Source organism: Canis lupus, chromosome 10 (genome assembly GCF_003254725.2).
Source record: "Canis lupus dingo isolate Sandy chromosome 10, ASM325472v2, whole genome shotgun sequence".
In the NCBI taxonomy this organism is placed as follows: Eukaryota; Metazoa; Chordata; class Mammalia; order Carnivora; family Canidae; genus Canis; species Canis lupus.
The window spans coordinates 998,832-1,021,853 of NC_064252.1; the positions used below are offsets into that span (position 1 = coordinate 998,832).

At 39.9% G+C, this 23,022-nt stretch overlaps 2 protein-coding genes across 4 annotated transcripts in view; one reads left to right on the top strand and one right to left on the bottom strand.

Annotated features, from left to right (window-relative positions):
• The first annotated feature begins 73 nt into the window (after positions 1-73).
• RBMS2 (RNA binding motif single stranded interacting protein 2) overlaps positions 74-23,022 on the top strand; it is a 92,111-nt gene continuing 69,162 nt past the window's right edge. For 2 of the 3 annotated variants that reach the window (XM_025476959.3, XM_025476965.3), the window contains exon 1: positions 74-334. The gene's annotated coding sequence lies outside the window, so the exon portion shown is untranslated. The remainder of the gene's footprint in view (positions 335-23,022) is intronic. The other variant, XM_025476963.3, reaches the window with a different exon arrangement.
• On the bottom strand, positions 18,697-19,548 carry LOC112678008 (actin-related protein 2/3 complex subunit 3-like). Its single transcript, XM_035696324.2, has one exon. It carries the CDS (start codon positions 19,474-19,476, stop codon positions 18,940-18,942), a length of 537 nt encoding a protein of 178 aa, XP_035552217.1. The 5' UTR covers positions 19,477-19,548; the 3' UTR covers positions 18,697-18,939.

A 23,022-nucleotide genomic window follows, 5' to 3' on the forward strand; every position in this document is an offset into this window, starting at 1 on the left:
GAGCACGGCGGTGGGCCGTCCGCAGAGAGCCTCGCGAAGGCTGCGGGGCCGGCAGCCTGCGACCGCGCGGCGTGCGGACGTTGAGGGCGGGAAAGCCGAGGCTTGGCGGTTGGCGAAGCCTGGCGAGCGCGCGGAGGACGAGGCCGCGCCAGGACGATGGAGTTGCCGGAGAGAGAGGGGAGCGGCGCCTCTCCGCACTCGGATAACAGGGAGCCCTCTTCAAGAGGCCATCTAGTGACCTTCAGCGTTCGAAGGCCAGAACCGGACACAGTAGCCCGCCGCGTGGAGCGGCATGGAGGTCAAATGAACGCCCCGTCCCCGGCACGCGGTTCTGGTGAGTTGAGGAGTCAGGTGGCCGGAAGACAGCCCGACCCGAAACAGCCCCTGGGCACCTCAGGGAGGGCCCGAGGCGGCCCCAGGGTGCCCTGGTGGTTAACTGGGTTGCCTGGGCTCTCGATTTCTCTCTACCAGGTATTTGGTGGCGGTTCAGCACTTGAGTGTTCTTGGCTGAGCCTCACACGTTTTGTAAACCTGCAAATGCTCCCAAAATTTTAGTCTTTTTACTTGTTTACTCCTATATTCCTCACGGAGAAGTGGCCTAGAAAAAAGAATCTTGAAAACTAAGCACATTCAGGAATTTTTATCAATTGCAACTAGGAAAACATTCATTTGTATCTTCACAGTGCCTCACACAGCATCTATGTGTATATTTTAAAGATTTTATTTATCTACTCATGAGACACACAGAGAAAGAGGCAGACCCAGGCAGAGGGAGAAGCAGGCTCCATGCAGGGAGCCCGACGTGGAACTCGATCCCGGGTCTCCAGGGTCGCGCCCTGGGCTGAAGGCTGCGCTGCACCGCTGAGCCACCCGGGCTGCCTGGCATCCGTGTTGAATAGAAACTCCTGTAATACCAGCTCTCATCTCGTGCTCTTGGTGTGCCAACTATTTTAGTCTATGGCTCCTACTTACCAGACTTCAAAGTAGTTATTGTTAGTCCCATTTGGAAGATGAGGAAAGTGAGACTCAGAAATGAGACTTCTTTGAATAAGGGAACCCCAGTTATTTAATATCAAGCCAGAAATCAGACTCAAGGCTCCGACTACGAGGCTTTCTCCATCCTAAGCTCTTCCCAGAATTAACCCTTGCATTGAATTATCCCAGGAAACGACTCCATCCTTAAAGGAAGCATTTTAGGTGGAAGCGTTAGGATACAGTACTGGGAATTGTTTAGAAGCTGGCTGTATCACAAGCTATCACTTTTCTTTTTACAATTAAAAAATTTTTTTAAAAGATTTATTTATGATAGAGAGGCAGAAGCAGGTTCCATGCCGGGAGCCTGACATGGGACTCGATCCCAGGACTCCAGGATCGCACCCTGGGCCAAAGGCAAGCGCCAAACCGCGGAGCTACCCAGGGATCCCTACAATTTAAAAATTTTAAGTACTCTCTACACTCAACGTGAGGCTCGAATTTACAACCCTGAAATCAAGAGTTGTACAGTCTACCATCACTTTTGGTTTGGAGATTAAAATGAGCATCAGCATAACTGTGGGAGAATAAATATCAAAACCATACTGTGGTATGTTTTGGGGGAAGGCTGTTCTCCTTTGCTACGGTTAGGGTTGGGGGGTTTATTTGGTTTGAAACCAGATGGAGTGAACTTTCTTTTGTTTTTGTTTGTTTTTCCTTGGGCAGGCATTCCCTGTCTACTGTCTCTCTCCTATTGGGACTCTCTAATTCAGGAACTCTATTTTGCCCTGGCTGCTTGGCTTTGCCCATGTCTTTAAGAAAAATCTGGTAGTATAAACTCAAGCTAGCATTAGTTTTACCAAATACAATAAGGCTAATCTTTTTTTTTTTTAAGGTTTTATCTTTTTAAAAAAAAAAACTTTATTTACTTATTCATGAGAGACACAGACAGAGGGAGAAGCAGGCTCCATGCAGGGAGCCCAATGTAGGGACTTGTTGGGGGATTCCAGGATCAAGTCCTGGGCCAAAGGCAGGGGCTAAACCGCTGAGCCACCCAGGGATCCCCTATGTTAGGGATTCCTAACCTACCTAGAAGTCATTTGTCTCCTTTATTTCCTACCTCTGCTTTTATGAATTAGCCTTAATTATAATGAGTAATGAAGTCCCCAATCTCTTTCTTCCCACTTCTCTCTGATTAGAGGAACTGGTTGGGCAGTGAAGAAAATCTGCCTGTAGAAGGGGAGGTTCTTTGCATAGAGAACTGCTTCCAGCTGCCCTTTGGTCTTTGGAGTAAATTCTTCTTCCACTACAATATTGCTAAATTTGCATGAGGGTGGAGCATGAACTAGTGACTTGGGAGGCCCACAGTATTGTATAAAGTATAAGATATTTAAGAACAAATTTGTCATCCCAGGTGGTTAAGGCTTGGCAGTGTCAGATCTTTTTGTTTGTTTCTGATTTGAAAAGGACCCATCTAATTAAATCTGTGCAAAAATATTAGCTAACTGCAACATGGTCAGCTAGAAATAAGGCTTTTCATAAAGTGAAAGATATCCTCTGTCATGTCTAATAGTAGGTTTTTAGGTCAGTCCCTGGTTGTACTAGAGTTGGTGTATAGGGGAGGATTGTCTTCAGTGATTTTGAGCCTTAAATCAGAAAAGCTAAATCCTCTGTGGTACAAAATTGGAAACTTGATGTTTGTGTTTGGGGAGTGTTTATTTGTTATAATTTAGAGGTTCTCCTTGGTTCTGCTCTTTAGATTGTAGCTAGGATATGAATTAGTGCAAGTGAATGATTTCACATAAGCTTTTTTTTCCCCATAAATCTTTGTTCTGCTAATGTTACTGTTGCTACATATATGCTTTCCTGCTTTAGTTTTTCCATTTGCGAAAGATAATCTCGTATTTTACTGGTTAAAAGATAAGTCCTGGGAACTCTGGACATAGTCATCTTCCATGCAGTCAACAAATATTTGTTCTTTGTCTTATCCTCTGCCAAGCCTGGAGCTAGGGAATCCAGAAATTAACAAACAAAATCAGTTTCTGACTATTGGAAGAAGTGAGAAAGCAGTGTTTGGGGCACCTGGATGGCTTAGTTAAGGGTCCGACTCTTGATTTTTGGCTCGGGTTGTGATCTCAGGGTTGTGGGATTGAGCCCTGAGTGGGGCTTCGGCTCAGCATGGAATCTGCTTGCCTTTCTCCCTCATGTCCTCCCTCCCCCACCATCACATGCTTTCATGCTTTCTCTCAAATAAACAAACAAACAAACAAACAAATAAATAAATAAATTAGATCTTAACAAAAAAGAAAGAAAACGGTGTTTAATATTCCCAGTGAAAAATGCTGAGATGAAGAGAAATGCAGAGGAAGTATAAAGAAGGGGCACCTAACTAGGCTCAGGGTAAAGGGTAGCTGAGATAAAGGGAAAGGGACCTCAAGAAATGTTGGGTGATGGGAGCCAACTCTTAAAGGATGAGAAGTGTTTGTATGGAGATGAGGAGAAAAGTATTCCAGACAGAGCTCCGCAGTAACAAACATAGCATGAGAGAACATATGAGGGACTCTGATCAGTTGTGAGAGTGAAAATTCAGTTGGGTGTGAGAATATGTGGATCAGTGAAGTAGAGCCTCATTATAAAGAGTATTTTATTTATTGGTTGATTGGTTGAGTAGGCTCCATGCCCGGTGTTGGACTTGAAGGGTCTCATGCTCTACAGACTGAGCCAGCCAGGTGTCCCTCACTGCATAAAGAGTTTTGAACGCTATGATAAAATTATTTACATCCTAAAGGCAACTCCATAGTCAATCTTCTTTCTAAGATGCTCTCCTTCACTTGAACTCACCACCTCATTGCTTCACAAAGAAGCCCTCAGTTTCCTGTCATTACACTTCTACTCCATATCTGTTCCTCCAGGTGCTATAGAAGAAGAATCCTTCCAGCACTTTCAGGTTAATCTCTCCACTTGCTTTGCTGTATTTTTCAACTTCTTTCTCTGTAATGAGTCCATCTTTCATCATTTAAATGTTCAAATCTTTGCTATCTTTTTTTTTTTTTGGTAAAGATTTTATTGATTTATTTGAGAGAGAGACAGAGCACAAGTGAGGTGAGGGGCAGAGGGAGAAGCAACTCCCTGCTGAGCAGAGAATCTGATGCAGGGCTCTATCCCAGGACCTTGAAATCATGACCTGAGCCAAAGGCAGTCGCTTAATCTACTAACCTACCCAGGCAACCCAAGTCTTTGTCATTTTAAGAAACAATCACAAATGTTATTTGACTCTTACTGTGTTTAATTAAATTAAAACATATCTCAGTTAAATTTTTTATTTATAATAGTCACACAGAGAGAGAGAGAGGCAGAGACATAGGCAGAGGGAGAAGCAGGCTCCATGCACCGGGAGCCCGATGTGGGATTCGATCCCGGGTCTCCAGGATCGCGCCCTGGGCTAAAGGCAGGCGCCAAACCCCTGCGCCACCCAGGGATCCCAAAACATATCTCAGTTAAGCAGCTTTATGCAATTCAGGTTTTGTAACAGCATTGCTTTTTTTTTCTTTTTTCTTAAATTGAGATAAATTGAGGTATTTTGTCTCTTCTCTGTATTTCTTACACCAAGTTTTTTGAAAAAGGCATTACACTTAGCATTACACTTCTTTTTTTTTAATTGTTTTATTTTATTTATTTATGATAGTCAGAGAGAGAGAGAGAGAGAGAGAGAGGCAGAGACATAGGCAGAGAGAGAAGCAGGCTCCATGCACCGGGAGCCTGACATGGGATTCGATCCCAGGTCTTCAGGATCGTGCCCTGGGCCAAAGGCAGGCGCTAAGCATTACACTTCTTTATCATTTCATTCTGTCCTGGATAGTGGTGAAACTAAGCTGCTGGTGCTATTGTGTTGCTTTGGGTTCATGGGCTTTAAGGGATTCACCAGAGCTGAAAGTTTAAATAATATTAGTCAAGGCTACTAAATATGTTAATATATTTAAGAATTGCTAAGTTATCATTAGTAAGCGCATGTATTTGAATAGGATTTAGATTCTGGCTAGACTAGCACTCTGGTGCTGGTGCACATGTTTTGATGTTAGATCTTCACGGAGTAAATGAAATTTCATATGAATTCAGATGTATCTATGATCTATCCCATGTACGTTTCTAATTCCTGTTTAGTTTAACAATTTCAAAATTAATTTTATAGGACTGAAAAAATTCATACATGAGCATGTAAAAAAAATCTCAAGATACCATCACACTGGTCAAATTTACAATGCCCAGTACACATTTTCTCTATTTTGCCAAATAATCTGTTCTGTAAATTGGCTGCTTTGATGGCCATAAGAATAGATTATAGCAAGTCTGGATCATTATAATATGCTAAGAGAATGTAGATTTTGCCAGGGTGCCTGAAGAAGATTTAAAAAAACTCTTAATAGACTAATGCGGGATCCCTGGGTGGCGCAGTGGTTTGGCGCCTGCCTTTGGCCCAGGGCGCGATCCTGGAGACCCGGGATCGAATCCCACATCGGGCTCCCGGTGCATGGAGCCTGCTTCTCCCTCTGCCTCTCTCTCTCTCTCTCTCTCTCTCTCTCTCTCTCTGTGTGTGTGACTATCATAAATAAATAAAAATTAAAAAAAATAGACTAATGCTAATGTGAAAGAATTTGAAACTGAAAACAAAACAAAAAACCTTTGTGGGTAGTTGTGGTTGGTAATGTTTTAATACTTGTTTTTTTTTTTTTTTTTAATACTTGTTTTTTTAACCTAAAGAACATGAAAGATGTTTTCAGTATCTCGTGTTACTATATGGTGAACAAAACCATTCTCTAAAAAACGAAAATTTATTTTAACCACATTCATCTACTTGAAAGCTCTATAAACGATAATTTCTCAAGATTTTATGTAATTTGAAAATTTTTACATCATCCATTTTTGTCTGTCAATTTGTTAAAAGCTACTGTTATAACTCTGAAATTTGGGAAATTTTTAGAAAAAACAATTTTATTTATGTTTTATTTTTCAAGTTTTTATTTAAATTGCAGTTAGCTAACATATGGTGTGATACTAGTTTCAGGTGTAGAATTTAGTGATTCAAGGTTGCCTGAGTGGCTTAGCAGTTGAGCGTCTGCTTCTGGCTCTGGGCGTGATCCTGGAATAGGACATCTGGTCCCACATTGAGCTCCTTGCAGGGACCCCGCTTCTTCCTCTGCCTATGTCTCTGCCTCTCTCTCTCTGTGTCTCTCATGAATAAATAAATAAAACCTTAGAAAAAAAAGAATTTAGTGATTCAGCACTTAAAACATCCTGTGCTCATCTCAACAAGTGCCCTTCTTAATCTCCATCACCTAGTTAACCATCCCTCTGGCTACCTCCCCTAGATAAAATAATTGTAGATTATCAGGCAATATGTGTAGTAATTACCACATAGGCAAGAGATTTTCAAAATTATGTATATTTATTTGCTTATTTGTTTTTTTAAAGATTTTATTTATTTATTAATGAGAAACACAGAGAGAAGAGAGAAGAGAGAGGCAGAGACACAGGCAGAGGGAGAAGCAGGTGCCATGCAGGGAGCCCGATGCAGGACTCGTTCCCAGGCCTCCAGGATCATGCCCTGGGCCGAAGGCGGCGCTAAACCGCTGAGCCACCTGGGCTGCCCTACTTGCTTATTTGTATTTATTATTCCAGCTCAATTTAATTTAGGTGAAAAATCACAGAAAGAGTACAGAGTTACCAAATAAATTTATAATGTACTAAAATGATTATTAATATAATTGCTGTTTTATGAGAACTATTAAACACAGAAATTAGAAAAAAGTTATACACATTTTTTCTGTGATAGTTACTGACAGTACTGGTACTTGATTTAAAATTGTTCTTAGGCGGGCAGCCCGGGTGGTTTAGTGCCTGCCTTCGGCCCAGGGCGTGATCCTGGAGACCCAGGATCGAGTCCCACATCGGGCTCCCTGCATGGAGCCTGCTTCTCCCTCTGCCTGTGTCTCTGCCTCTCTCTCTCTCTGTGTCTGTCATGAATAAATAAAATCTTAAAAAAAAATAAAATAAAAATAAAATTGTTCTTAGGCAAGCCTGGTGGCTCAGTGGTTGAGCATCTACCTTCGGCTCAGGGTGTAATCCTGGAGTTCCGGGATCAAGTCCCACATCGGGCTCCCTGCGTGGAGCCTGCTTCTCCCTCTGCCTATGTCTCTGCCCTTCTCTCTCTGTGTCTCTCATGAATAAATAAAATCTGTAAAAAAAAAAATAAAAATAAAAAAATAAAATTGTTCTTAAATATTAGTTTTGAAAAAAATATTAGTTTTGTTTGCACAATTCTCATGTATTTATAACAGAATTAAAATGATTTAAAAACTAGGAAACTGGGCAGCCCGGGTGGCTCAGCAGTTTAGTGCTGCCTTCCGCCCAGGACATGATCCTGGAGACCAGGGATCGAGTCCCACGTCGAGCTCCCTGCATAGAGCCTGCTTTGCCCTCTGCCTGTATCTCTGCCTTTCTCTTTCTCTCTCTCTCTCTGTGTGTGTCTCTCATGAATAAATAAATAAAATCTTAAAAAAAAAAGTAGGAAACCAAAAAAATAACCTGGGAAACTCTATAGGATCATAGTGTTTAACAGAATTTTATTATTGAGCACAGAAGCTCAAGCAGGGGGAAAATAGAGGTCATAAAACTTATCAATTAAAAGTTATTGCTGGGACTATTTTACAATTTTATTTACTAATCTGAATTTCGGTTCAAAATTTAGAGGGTACAAAAGGGCATATAGTGAAGTTACCCTTTTATCTGTTCCTAGCTACCCACTTTATGCAGAAGCAAATATCATCAGTTGTCTATATAACTTTCCTTTATATATTTTATCTATATCTAAGCAAATATATTTTTCCTCTTTTACACAAATGGTAGCATCCTTTAAACACTGTTTTATATTTTTCCTTAAAAAAATTTTTTTAGGGCAGCTCGGGTGGCTCAGTGGTTTAGCGCCGCCTCAGCCCAGGGTGTGATCCTGGAGACCTGGGATCGAGTCCCACATCGGGCTCCCTGCATGGAGCCTGCTGCTCTCTCTGCCTGTGTCTCCACCTCTCTCTCTCTCTCTCTCTCTCTCTCTCTCTCTGTCTCTCTCTCTCTCTGTGTCTCTCATGAATAAATAAATAAAATCTTAAAAAAAAATTTTTTTTAGGGACACCTGGGTGGCTCAGCATTTGAGCATCTACTGCAATTAATAATATTAAATATCTTGTCATTTTGCAGGTTTACAAATATAACTGTAAGATAAATTCCTAGAATTAGAATTCCTGAGTCAAAAGGTATATGTGTTTGTAAGTTTGATGTTGCCAAATTGCTTCTATCGTTGGTCAGACCATTTTCTAGTCTCACCAGCAGTATAGGAGAGTACTTCTTTTGTTTTGTTTTTTTAAGATTTTATTTATTCATGAGAGACACAAAGAGAGAGGCAGAGAGAGAAGGAGGCTGCTTACCGTGAGCCTGATGGGGGACTAGATCCCAGGACCCCTGGAACATGACCTGAGCAAAGGCAGATAGATGCTCAACCACTGAGCCACCCAGGTGCCCCAGGAAAGTACTTGTTTTTCTGCCCTTCTCAGTTGATTATCACTTTTTAAAAATGTTTCCCACTCCAATTGGTATAAAATAATTTCTAAGTGTTTTAATTTTAACTTTTTACAAATTATGAGTTGAGCTCTTTTTGTATGTTTAAGAATTATGAATTATTCATGTATTTCTCCATTTTCTTTTCAGTATTAGAATTTTGATACTGATTTATAGGAACTCTTCATATATTTTGGAAATTAGCCTTCTATAAGATGAGCTGCATGCATTTCCTCCCCTTGTCCTGATTTCTTATTTGACTTTTGGTTTTCCTTTTGTGGTTTTTGCCATGTAGGAATTTTAAATCATTTTTCCCCTTTTTTCCTTTCTTTTTTAAAAAAATACTTATTTATTTAAGTAATCTCTATACCTAACGTGGGGCCTGAACTTAACAACCCCAAGATCAAGAGTCACACACTCTTCTTTTTTTTTTTTTTTTTTTAAGATTTATTTATTTATTAATGAGAGACACACAGAAAGGCAGAGACACAGGTAGAGGGAGAAGCAGGCTCCTTGCTGGGACTCAATCCTGGGACTCAATCCTGGGACTCCAGGATCACACCCCTAGCTAAAGGCAGAGCTCAACTGCTGAGCCACCCAGGCGTCCCAAAGATTAGAAGTTTTGTAGTTTAAACATTTATACAGAAAATAAATACAAATAGTTTTATGTGGGAGTTCTATGAAACTTTCAAAGAACAGATAATCCTAATTTTATGCACTTTGTTCTAAGAAATTAGAAAAAAAGGGAAACTTCACAACTTTTCTTGTTAAATTAATATAACTTTGTTGTTGTTTTATCTCTACCCCTAATATCTGGTTAGAACTTATGACCCCAAGATCAAGAGTTGCATGTTCTATTGAATGAGCCAGCCAGGTGCCCTTAAATTAGTAACACTTTAAAACCAAACCACACAAGGACAGTATGAGAAAAAATAAATAAAGGTATAAATGTAAAAGTAATAGGACCTATATTTATGACCCAAGTAGAATATATCGGAAGGATGCTAGAATGGTTTAATATTGGAAAATATGCATAATTAATCCCATCAACGGATTAAGAGAGAAAACCTATTTGATCCTCCTGGTCATTGAAAAAAAAGGATCCGATAACCTTAAATGCAAATAATATGCATAATTAACTACATCAACAGACTAAGAGAAAACCTATTTGATCTTCCTGTTCATTGCAGAAAAAAAAATCTGATAACATTAAATGTGCCTGTTCATCTTCAAAGCTCTTAGCAAACTAGACAAGAAAAGGAACATCGTAATAAATCCAATAAAGAGTTTATTGGGGAGTTCCTGGCTTGCTCAGTCTGTAGAGCATGTGACTCTTGATATTGCATTGAGTTCAAGCCCCACCTTGGGTGTACAACTTACATTAGGAAAAAAAAAAGTTTATCAGGGAATAGGGCCAATATCACAATTTCTGTTAACTAGTTTACTGGACATATTACTGTCCAATAAGAAAAAGAAAGAAATGGTATAAAGATTATAAGAAACAAAATTGTCATTCACAAATGATATTCATTAGGAAAATCCAAGTGAATCTACAGGTAAATTGTTAGGGCTAAAAGGAGAGTTCAGGGGCACCTGACTGGCTCAGTCCATGGAGCATGTAACTCTTAATCTCACGGTTTTGAGTTTGAGCCCCATACTTGGTACAGAGATCACTTAAAAATAAAATCTTAAAAAGAGAGAGACTTTGACAAGATTGCTAGATAAAAGATGAGTGTCCAAAATTTAGTAGTGTTCCTATACTGAGTAATTATGCCTATTTTTTAAAAGCTATGTTTATAAAAGTGCATATGAATAAACCTAATATAAGATGCATAGGAATTTTATAGAGAAATTATTAAATGGAAAGGTATACCATATATTGCAAACCCTAGTGTTTGTATCAGCAGTACAAATCTATGATCCCTGGCTCCTAATATTCATGCCTTTGTGTAAGCCCCTCCCCTTGAGTATAAATGGGACCAGTGATTTCCTGCTCACAAATAGAATATGGCAGAGGTAACTGTGCCTTGTTGGCTATAAAGAAGCAAGCAACCATGTTGTGAGCTGCCCTCAGGAGAGGGCCACATGGCAAGGAACTGAAGACCACCCCAGCCAACATTCAATAAGAAACTAAGGCCCTCAGACCTGGAAGGAACTGAATGCTACCAGAAATGAAGCTGATCCTTCCCAGCTTGTGCCTCATGTGAGAGCTGAGCCTTGGACAACACTTTGATTGCAGTCCAGCTAAGGCATGCCCAGCTATCTGACCCATAGAAACTGTGAGATAATAAATGTGTTGTTTTGCACCCCTTAAGTTTGCAGTAATATTGCTATACAGCAATAGATAACTAACACACCATGTTCAGTGGAGGAAAACATTCAATTTTAAAAAGATGGAGGGGATCCCTGGGTGGCTCAGTGGTTTAGCGCCTGCCTTTGGCCCAGGGCATGATCCTGGAGACCTGGGATCAAGTCCCACGTTGGGCTCCCTGCATGGAGCCTGCTTCTCCCTCTGCCTGTGTCTCTGCCTCTCACCCTCTCTCTGTGTCTTTCATGAATAAATAAATAAAATCTTTATTAAAAAATTTTAAAAGATGGAAACTGTCTCCAGAGTAATTAATTTATCATAATTCCAATGAAAATCTCAACAGAATTTTGCAAAGAATTTATAAGAAACCTAAAAAAAAACCTAGTTTTTTGAAACCTAAAAAAATTTTTTAAAAAAAATTTACTTATTTATTCATGAGAGACACAGACGAGAGAGAGGCAGAGACACAGGCAGAGAGAGAAACAGGCTCCATGCAGGGTGCCCGATGTGGAACTCGATCCCGGATCCTGGGATTAAGACCAAAGCCAAAGGCTGGCGCCCAACTGCTGAGCCACCCAGGCGTCCCTGAAACCTAAATTTTTTTTAAAAGATTTTATTTATTTATTCATAGACAGAGAGAGAGGCAGACTCCATACAGAGAGCCCGATGTGGGACTTGATCCTGGGTCTCCAGGATCACACCACAGGCTGCAGGCGGCGCCAAACCACTGCGCCACCAGGGCTGCCCTGAAATCTAAGATTTTTATGGAAGGCAAAAGGGCTAAGAGAAATCAAGATAATTTTGAAAAAGAATGATGGAGTTGGACTTCTCTATGGGATACCAAAACTTTTTTTTTTTTTAACTTTTTTTGAGAGGGTAGCGTAAACAGGCAGAGGGGTAGAGGGAGAGGAGAGAGAGAGAGAATATTAAGCAGGCTCCACACTCAGCATGGAGCCTAACACAGGGCTTGATCTCATGACCCTGAGATTTCTACCTGAGTCAAAATCAACAGACCCTTAATCAATTGAACCACCCTGGGGCCCCTCAAAACTTTTTATAAAACTGTGTGGTAAAGCTGTGATTAACTTTTTAAGAAACTGCCGAATGATTTTTCGAAGTTGCTATACCGTTTTACTTTTCCACCAGCAATGTATGAGGGTTCCAGTTTCTCTACATTCTCATCAACATTTGCTATTGTCTTTTTTATTTTAGCCATTCAAGTAGTTATCTTACTGTGGTTTTAATTTGCATTTTCCTAATTCCTAATGATTCTGAGCACCTTTTCATGTGCCTATTAGTTATTTGGATGTGAAAATGTTTTGCCCATTTTTTAATTGGGTTATTGTCTTAGTATTGAGTTGTAAGAATTCTTTATATATTCTAGATGCAGGTCTTTTATCAGATACATCATCTATAATTTTTTTAAGATTTTATTTATTTATTCATGAGAGACAGAGAGAGGCAGAGACATAGACAGAGGGAGAAGCAGGGTCCCCACCGGGGCGGGGTGGGGGGGAAGGGGGCAATGTGGGACTCTATCCCAGGACCCCAGGGTCGTGTCTTGAGCCAAAGGCAGACACTCAACCACTGAGTCACCTACGAGTCCCAACTGTAATGTTTTCTTGCAGCCAGTGACCTGTTTTTTTGATTTTGTTAACAATATCTTGTGAAAGTCAAAAGTTTTAAATTTTAATGAAACCCAGGTTATCATTATTTTTCCTTTATGACTCATGCTTTTGGTGTTGTGTCTAAGAACTCTGCTAGCCCAGAGTCATGAAAATTTTCTCCTACATTTTCTTGTGGATTTTTACATTTAATTCTGTGATCTATTTTGAGTTAACTTTTGTATATGGTATGAGGTAAAGGTCTAAATTTTTGGTTTTTGGTGTTCTTTACATGTGGCTATCCAATTATCCCAGGACTTTTTTTTTTTTAAACTACAATTTTTTTAAATATTTTATTTATTTATTCATGAGAGACACAGAGAGAGAGAGAGGCAGAGACACAGGCAGAGGGAGAAGCAGGCTCCATGTAAGGAGCCTGACATGGGACTCGATTCCGGGTCACCAGGATCACACCCTGGGCTGAAGGCAGCCTAAACCGCTGAGCCACCCGGGCTGCCCTATCCCAGGACTTTTTATAGAAAAATTCTTTCCTCATTGAATTGTCTTAACGCCTTTGTTAAAAATTAATTGATCATAAGTATAAAGGTTTCTTTCTGGTTTCAATTCTATTCTGTTGACCGACAATCTTGTCTTTTTTTTTTTTTTAAGATTTTATTTATTTATTCATGAGAGACAGACAGAGAGAGAGAGAGAAAGGGAGAGACACAGGCAGAGGGAGAAGCAGGCTCCATTCAGGGAGCCGGATGTGGGACTGGATCCTGGTTGTCCAGGATCACACCCTGGGCTGAAGGTGGCGCTAAACCGCCGAGCCTCCGGACTGCCCCTGACACTCTTGTCTTAACACCAATAACACAGTCCTTTTTTGCTTTAGTCTTTAGTAAGCTTTTAAATCAATTAGTGTAAATCTTTCAGCTTTTTTCTTTCTTTTTTTTCTTTCTGAACTCTTTTCAAAATTATTTTGGTTCTCCTAGGTCCTTTGCCTTTCTATCAGCTTGTCAGCTTCTACAGAGAAGATTTTGATAGGAATTGCATTGAAACTACGTATATGTCAATTTGGGGAAAATGACCATTTTAACAATTACTTCTTTAATTTCTCTCAATGTTTTATAGTTTTCAGTTTACAAATCTTACATTTGCTTTGTTAGATTTATTTCTAAATATTTAATTCCTTTTGTTGCTATTATGAATGGAATTGTTTTCTTAATTTGTCTGCTTATTGCTAGTGTATAGACATACAGTTATTTTTGTATATTCATCTTGTAGCCTGTGACCTTGCTGGACTCATTATTCTTTTTTTTTTTAAGATTTTATTTATTTATTCATGAGAGACAGAGAGAGAAGCAGAGACACAGGCAGAGAGAGAAGCAGGCTCCATGCAGGGAGCCCGACGTGGGACTCGATCCTGGGTCTCCAGGATCAGGCCCTGGACAGAAAGCAGCGCTAAACTGCTGAGCCACCCGGGCTGCCTGGACTCATTATTCTAACACTATATTCTATTAGTATTTTTAAAAAATATTTTATTTATTTATTATGAGAGACACAGAGAGAGAGAGAGAGAGGAAGAGACACAGGCAGAGAGAGAAGCAGGCTCCATGCAGGGAGCCCGATGTGGGACTCCATCCTAGGACTCTAGGATCATGCCCTGAGCCAGAAGGCAGACGCTTAACTGCTGAGCCACCCAGGCATCCCTATTCTATTAGTATTATTATGCGTTCCTTAGGATTTTCTACATGGACAGTTATGTTGTTTATGAATAAAGACAGTTTTACTACCTTTTCTTTTTTCAAGATTATTTGAAAGAAAGGGTGTGTGCACACTCAGGGGGCAGGGGTGTGTGTGTGTGTCGGGGGGAAGTGGCAGAGGGAGATAGAATCTCAAGTAGACTCCCTGTTGAATGGCTGAGTGCAGAGCCCATCATGAGGCTGGATCCCATGACCCTGAGATCATGACCCAAGCTGAAGTCAGGAGTTGGATGCTCAACCAACTGAGCTACTCAGATGCCTCAAGGTAGTTATATTCCTTCCTTTCTAATCTGGATGTCTTTAAACTATTTGGTTTTTGAGGTTTGTTTGTTTTTCTTAGTGCATTGTCTAGAAGTTCTAGCATAATGTTGAATAGAAATTATGAAGAACAGGCACCCTTGCTTTGTTCTTGATCTTCAGTGGAATGCATTCAGTCTTCAGCAGTAAGTATTATGTTAGTGGTGGGTTTTGTTGTTGTTGTTGTTGTTGTTGTTTTAGTGGTAGGGTTCTTGTAACTGTTCCTTATCTATCAAATTGAGAAAACTCCCTTCTATTATAAGTTGAGAGATTTGATCATGAATAGATATCAGATTTTATCACGTTTTCTACATCTACTGAGATAATCCATGAATTTTGTCCTTTATTAATATGCCACATCAAATTACTTGATTTTTGGATGTTTAATCAGTATTGCATTCCTGGAATAAATTGCAGTTGGTCATGGTGTTATAAACCCTTTTATATATGTTTTGGAGTTCAGTTTACTAATATTTTGTCAAGATTGTTTATATCTGTATCCATAAAGGATATTTGATATTTGTGTGTGGGGTTTTTTTTAAAGATTTTATTTATTTGGGATCCCTGGGTGGCGCAGCGGTTTGGCGCCTGCCTTTGGCCCAGGGCGCGATCCTGGAGACCCGGGATTGAATCCCACGTCGGGCTCCTGGTGCATGGAGCCTGCTTCTCCCTCTGCCTGTGTCTCTGCCTCTCTCTCTCTCTCTCTTTCTCTCTCTGTGTGACTATCATAAATAAATAAAAATTAAAAAAATTATTTATTTATTTATTCATGAGAGACACAGAGAGAGAGGCAGAGACATAGGCAGAGGGAGAAGCAGGCTCCCCACCAGGAGCTCGATGCGGAACTCGATCCTGGGACCCCGGGATCACTCCCTGAGCCAAAGACAGATGCTCAACCACTGAGCCAGCCAGGCATCCCAGATATTTGTTATTTGTAAATAGTTTTTTTTCATATGATACCCAATCATTTTTCAACCTAATGGTCTTAGTAACTTTTTTTCTTTAAAGTAATCTCTATAACCAATGTGGGGCTCAAACTCATGACCCTGAGTTAGAGAAATAGATGCTCTACCAACTGAGCCAGCCAGGCACTCCTGGTTTTAGTAATCTTTGACAGTCTTTGCCTAGATCAGCTGTTTCACTAGCGGTTGCAAAGTGGTGCTCTTCTGTCATTACTTATTTCGTTACTATTTTGAATTCTTCTGTAAAGAAAGACTTTGCTTTATTAACTAGGAATAACAGTTCATATGTAAAAGGCCATGTTTGTTTCTTTTTTATTTTTTTATGTTTTAAAAGATTTTATTCGTTAATAAGAGACACAGAGACAGAGAGGCAGAAACACAGGCAGAGGGAGAAGCAGGCTTCATGCAGAGAGCCTGACATGGGACTTGATCCCGGGACCCCAGGATCACGCCCTGGGCCGAAGGCAGCGCTAAACCGCTGAGCCACCTGGGCTGCCCCGTTTCTTTCTATTTGCTAATTTTCAGAATAAGTTGGTTCCATAATATCCTCTAAAGGTGATTAGTTAGACTTTTAAAAACTTTTATGAATTTATGAACTTTAATACTTTTGATGTGTTTACATTGTTGATAATTTTTTAAAATTTTTATTTATTTATGATAATCATACAGAGAGAGAGAGAGAGAGGCAGAGACATAGGCAAAGGGAGAAGCAGGCTCCATGCACCGGGAGCCCGACGTGGGATTCGATCCCGGGTCTCCAGGATCGCCCTGGGCCAAAGGCAGGTGCTAAACCGCTGCGCCACCCAGGGATCCTCTGTTAATAATTTTTTAAAAATTTATTTTAATGCTCAAGTTGTCTTACATTTATTTATTTATTTATTTATTTATTTATTTATTTATTTATTTATTTTTAAAGATTTTACTTATTTATTCATGAGAGACACACAGAGAGAGAGGCACAGACACAGGCAGAGGGAGAAGCAGGCTCCATGCAGAGAGCCCTATACAAGATCACTCCCTGGGCTGAAGGCAGCACTAAACCTCAGCCTTTAGACACTGGAAGTTTCCTCAAGTTGACTCTTGAATCTTTTGACACAACGCTAGTACTTTTTTTGTTTTGATGATTGACATTTTTTTATTTAATGTAAAAATACTTCACACTTTTTACAATAGGAAAATGTTTCTTTTATGAACAATTAAATGAAAACTATCTTAGGACCCTATAGGGCTTTTTAAAGTTTTATTTATTTAAATAATCCCTACACCCGTGGGGCTCAAACTCAGACACCTGAGATTAAGAGTTGTATGCTCTTTTTTTTTTTTAAGATTTTATTTATTTTTTCATGATAGACATAGAGAGAGAGAGAGAGGCAGAGACACAGGCAGAGGGAGAAGCAGGCTCCATGCAGGGAGCCTGACACGGGACTTGATCCCAGGACTTCAGGATCGCGCCCTGGGCCAAAGGCAGGCGTTAAACCGCTGAGCCACCCAGGGATCCCCCCTTTAAAAAAAAAAAAAAAAGATTTATTTATTTATTCATGAGAGACACAGAAAGAGAGAGAAAGAAGCAGAGGGAGAAGCAGGCCCCATGCAGGGAACCCAATGTGGGATTCAATCCCAGGACTCCAGGATCATGCCCTGCACTTTGGCAGGCACTGACCTGCTGAGCCACCCAGGGATCCTAAGAGTCATATGCTCTTTTAACTGAGTCAGCCAGGCGCCCCCTTATAGGATTCTTAATGTACACTAGGTTTGATGCATATCTTAGAAGATAGGACATTAACTTGTTAGGATCATTTGGGTACAACTGAAAATAAGAAACAATAATTTAAATTTTAAAAAATATTTTATTTATGGGGCAGCCCCGGTGGCGCAGCGGTTTGGCACCGCTTGCAGCCTGGGGTGTGATCCTGGAGACCTGGGATCAAGTCCCACGTCAGGCTCCCTGCATGGAGCCTGCTTCTCCCTCTGCCTGTGTCTCTGCCTCTCTCTCTGTGTCTATGAATAAATAAATAAAATCTTTAAAAATATTTTATTTATTTATTTATTCATGAGAGAGACAGAGAGAGAAAAGCAGAGACACAGGCAGAGGGAGAAGCAGGCTTCTTAGGGAGCCCGATGTGGGACTTGATCCCAGATCCTGAGATCAGGCCCTGAACCAAAGGCAGTCACTCAACCGTTGAGCCACCCAGGTGTCCCTTATTTTTATTTTTTATTTTTAAAAATTTATTCATTTTAAGAGTACAATTTAATGACTTTTTGTAGATTTACAAAGTTATGCAACCATCACAACAGTCTAATTTTTAAAAATTAATTTCTATGCCAAATGTGGGGTTTGAACTCATGACCTTGAGGTCAAGAGTTGCACGTTCTACTGACTGAGTCAGCCAAGCGCCCCTAAATTTAGCTTATTTTTACGTTCAACATATTTTAGTAAGTTGATGATAGTGAGTCTACATTAACATATAAAGAAAGAAATTTGCCATTAGCCATTTAAAATTTAATGAGTTGCCTCAGATTCTCAAGCTGCAGGTTATTTACTTAGATTTGTAGTAAGGAATAATATGGGTTTGTTAAGACAACTACTGTGTTTACAAAATATTCAATTTGAAGATAAAAAGATGGATTTGTGATACACAGAGCATAGTACAGTGTAAATATCATGTATATATGAAAAAATACTGCATTGTAAAATGTTTTATAATCATTGTCCAATTTGGCTCTCACAATAATTCCTGAGAGAAACTATGCCCCTTTTGTGGAAGGGGAAGCTGATGTTTTAAAAGATTGAGATTTCGGGATGCCTGGCTGACTCTGTTGGTGGGACATGTGACTTTTGATCTCAAGGTTTAGGTTTGAGCTCCACATTGGGTGTGGAGATTACTTAAAAATAAAAGTATTGAGGGGTGCCTGGGTGGCTCAGTGATTGAACGTCTGCCTTTGGCTCGGGTTGGGGTCCTGGGATTGAGTCCTGAATCGGGCTCCTCAGAGGGAGCCTGCTTCTCTCTCTGCCTATGTCTCCTCTCTCTCTCTATCTCATAAATAAATAAATAAATAAATAAATAAATAAATAAATAAATAACCTCTTTTAAAAAATAAAAGGATTGCAGTTTTCCAGTTTAACACAGAAAATGGTAGAGCTGGGTTTAAATTTCCAACTTCTTTTTTTTTTTTTTGACATGGAATGTTAGAAATTTCTTTATTATTACTTATTAAGCACCAGCTTAATACTGCAGAAAATTTCAAATCATCCTTCAACAACCCATTCTTCCTTCCCCCACCCAAATTCTTGATAAAGAGCTTTTCAAATGAAGACACGGTCTCTTTTTTCTTCTGTATAAAACTTTATCAAATAAAGGCAAAGAACTGTGTACATCTTGCTGTAAAACGCTGCCCAAGGCTGTGGAAAGTGTCTGCCCAGGCTCCTTTTACTGTCCAGGTCCTGAAAGACTCTTGTTCATGAACTGTCTCTTCACAAAGCAAGTCCACCACTTGCTTGGCTTATCATTCTGAGGGTCAAAAACTTTCTCACAAAGTCTCAGTCCAGTCTCTTGTCTCAGCTGCTGTAAGTAGGCCCTCATCACCTCATCTTCCTGTTTGTTTGCAGGTTTGGCATAAATTGCATTAAGTGGAAAACCAGGCTCTCCAGGAATGGGGAAATTAGTGATTCCCGGTGTATACATTTCTTTTTCACCTTGGCTTTTGGAATTACACTTTTGGAGTTTCTTTAGACACTCAGAAATGTAGAGTGTTATATATATCAAGGTTCTATCGGCTTCATTCTTAATCTCATAGTTTTTGAAGAAGACATTGGCCTTGAAGTAATAAATGGCTTCATCCACAATATCTGTATCTTTTGTCTCTCTAGGGGCGGGTCCTTTGAATTGACTTCTGATAGGCAACAATGCCATGTTTCCAATGAGTTTGGTGTCAGGGTCCATGAGAGAAGAGTGGTAAGCCGGCATCTTGGCGGCGACCGGGTTTCTAGCCAGACGAGGCTGGGGTTAGAGCTCGGCCAATTTAAATTTCCAACTTCTGACCTACCTATGTACAAATTCTATGTTTTGTTTTCTCTTTATTTGCTAAAGGTTGCATGACCTATATTACCCAGGAGGCGGCAGTGTTATCTTAATGTTCATTGGGAATTCATTTTTCCCACTGGAGGTACTTAAATGCAAGTGAAAATTGTATTCTTTCAACTAATTCTTCAGTGTAAATTATGTTTGGGTGTTAAAGATAAAAAGGTTAGTAAAGTTGGTGTCTACTTCCTAGGAGCTCACAATCTGGGTGCAAGAAATGGGGCAGCCAAGCAGAATTAAATCCTACTGAAATTTTGTACAAAATGCCATAAGAATATGAATTTATGACAGACCTTTTTAGTGTCTTTTTAATGTGGTAATGGAAATATAGTTTTATCTAGCACACAGATGAGAGACACAAATAAATTCAGGCTTTCTGACTGCATAATGGTACAAAATGAGCAATAAGAGGAAAATAATGTATATTGTGAATATAAAGGAAAACCTCCTAGCTCTCCTAACTTACTATTCCATGACTGTCAACACTATTTTCAGCGTTTTTTACATAATTTGTTATTGTACATAATGCTGCTATAAACACAGGGGTGTATGAATCCCTTTGAATTAGTGCTTTTGTATTTTGGGGGTAAATACCCAATAGTATAATTAGTGGATTGTAGGGTAGTTCTATTTTTAACTTTTTGAGGGACTCCATACTCTTCCCACAGTGACTCTCCCAGTTTGCATTCCCACGAACAGTGCATGAGAGTTCCTTTCTCCACATCCTCATCAGCACTTATTTCTTGAATTTTTTATTTTATTCATTCTGACAGGTGTAAGGTGATATCTCAGGGTGATTTTGATTTGCATTTCCCTAATGATGAGTGCTACTGAGCATCTTTTCATGTGTCTGTCCAATGGCTATAGTTTTCTACAAATCTTGTTGTTTCCATTATAAGTTTATTCCCAGAAATATTGTCCATTATGCAATTTAATAGTAGGCTAAAATATTGTTCATCACTGCTACTTGAGATAAAGAGCTAGTTTGAGGAGAATTAGTTGAACTTTCACCTCTGGAATCCTAGGCTTATTCTTTTATTACTTGTGACCCCAAAATACATATTCATCAGAAATTTTATTTTTTAATTAAAAAAATTTTTTAGGGCAGCCTGGGTGGCTCAGCGGTTTAGCGCTGCCTTCAGCCCAGGGCGTGATCCTGGAGACCCGGGATCTAGTCCTGCGTCCGGCTCCCTGCATGAGGCCTGCTTTTCCCTCTGCCTCTCTCTCTCATTCTCTCTCTCTCTCTCTCTCTCTCTCTCTGTGTGTCTCTCATGAATAAATAAATAAAATTTAAAAAAATGAAAAAAAATAAAAAAATTTTTAATGTAGGTTCCACACCCATGTGGGTACCTGAATTCATGACCTTGATTGAGATCAAGAGTCTCATGCTTCACAGACTGAGCCATCCAGGGGCTCCTATCAGAAATTTAAATTTTATAGGCAAATCAGATTGGTGTACTAAGGAATTTGAATTGAGAGACAGAAAGTCTGGAGTCTGGTGTCAGTTATGCCCTTATTTGACTGCCATGACCTTTGCAAGTGAGTCCACCTCTTTAGGTTTTTTGTTTTTTTTTTTTAAGATTTTATTTTATTTATTTGAGGAGAGAGAGAGCAGGAGGGAGGAACAGAGGGAGAGAGACAGGCCAGGCAGACTCCACACTGAGCACAGAGCCCATTGTGGGACTCAACCCCATGACCCTGAGATCACGACCTGAGCCAAAATCAAGAGTGAGACGCTCAACAGCTCAACCAACTGAGCCACCCTGGGCCCCTCTTAGGTTTTTTTTTTTTTTTTTAATTTTTATTTATTATTTATGATAGTCACACAGAGAGAGAGAGAGAGAGAGGCAGAGACACAGGCAGAGGGAGAAGCAGGCTCCATGCACCGGGAGCCCGATGTGGGATTCGATCCCGGGTCTCCAGGATCGCGCCCTGGGCCAAAGGCAGGCGCCAAACCGCTGCGCCACCCGGGGATCCCATTAGGTTTGTTTTTTATCTGAAAATGAGAGAGGAGAAAGGAAAAGAACTATGCAGTTAATTAGTATTCTGACTCTGTCATCCTCACAGTCTCACAGTTTGTGCGATGTTAGATTTAACTGTTTGAAATTGCCAATATTCATCTATTTGAAGATATTCATATTCGACCTAGAGAAACAGCCATTTCATTTGTGCAACATAATTGTTAAATTCAGTTGTGGTCCCTACTGGGATCATCTGAGCTATTTATTTTGAGGATAGCTGAGGCCAACTAAAATTAATGTGTCAGGTACAGGGTATCCCTCTGTGGCTCAGCAGTTTTGCGCCTGCCTTTGGCCCAGGGCGTGATCCTGGAGTCCAAGGATGGAGTACCCCCGCCCCCTCGGTCTCCCAGCATGGAGCCTGCTTCTCCCTCTGCCTGTGTCTCTGCCTCTCTCTCTCTCTCTCTGTGTGTGTGTATCTATCATAAATAAATAAAAATAAATCTTTAAAAATAAAATAAAATAAAATTAATATGTCAGATACAAAGGAAATACACATTTAGAGGATATAATATTACCATATAATCGATGTAGTCCATTCTGGATATGCATAGAATCCAGTCTAGTCTGTTTCTACATTATGCTAATTTTCTAGCCCAGTGATTTTAGATGATTTGATTCCTGTATTTCTTTAGTGTCTGGCAAAGGAAAAATCTACTTGAAAATTTTGGTAGGCTATTCCTTACAGTAATTTTTGGCTGAAAGTATCTGTTGCTATAGAAGAGAATGTACTCTAAGCACTGATATCCAGAGTGTGAGGTAAATAGTTCTTCAAACTTGTCTTTTTCCCTGTTTTTCAATGGACGGACTCAAGGAGTTAAGAAGGCAGACTTCCCCAATTTATAGTTTTAAGCCCATTTTGCATCCATCCTACATCAGAAGGATGTGGAGCTAAACTATTCCTTGTTGTTTGACGCAGCTCCTTTAGGAAGCTGATGTTTAAATAAACTCTTTTTTTCTCTTCTTCCTAAAGTATTACCTCATTTTTTTTTACCATGAAATAAATTCAACTTTTTGGTATCTTTCCATTATCTAGTCTTTGGGCACAAAAGTTAATCAAAGGGAGGAAAGATGATCCACAAGAGAATATTAATAGCTGGGGGTGGGGGGCCGGTAGCAACCTTGGTCCTAACATATCTTGTTGAGATTTCTGAACCAAATTCACTAGCAAACTGTCTCTGTCTCACTGCTTTCATATGCATAGTGCTACATCAGCCTGGCTCCAGTTGAATGTCTGTCTAGGGTCTAGCACATCTGCAGGTAATACATTCTTTTGGGTTCTCCACCGTGATGTGGAGAGGCTGATAGTTGCATGCAAACATCTTTCATTATACAAATCAGAGTTGATCTAGCCCCAGCTCCTTTACTTGAGGCAGTTATTTAAAAGTGTTTTTCTGGAGAAATTAAAAAAAAA

Coding starts and splice junctions, on each gene's coding strand:
- LOC112678008 (XM_035696324.2), bottom strand. CDS start 19,476: ATGCCGGCTTACCACTCTTCTCTCATGGACCCTGACACCAAACTCATT.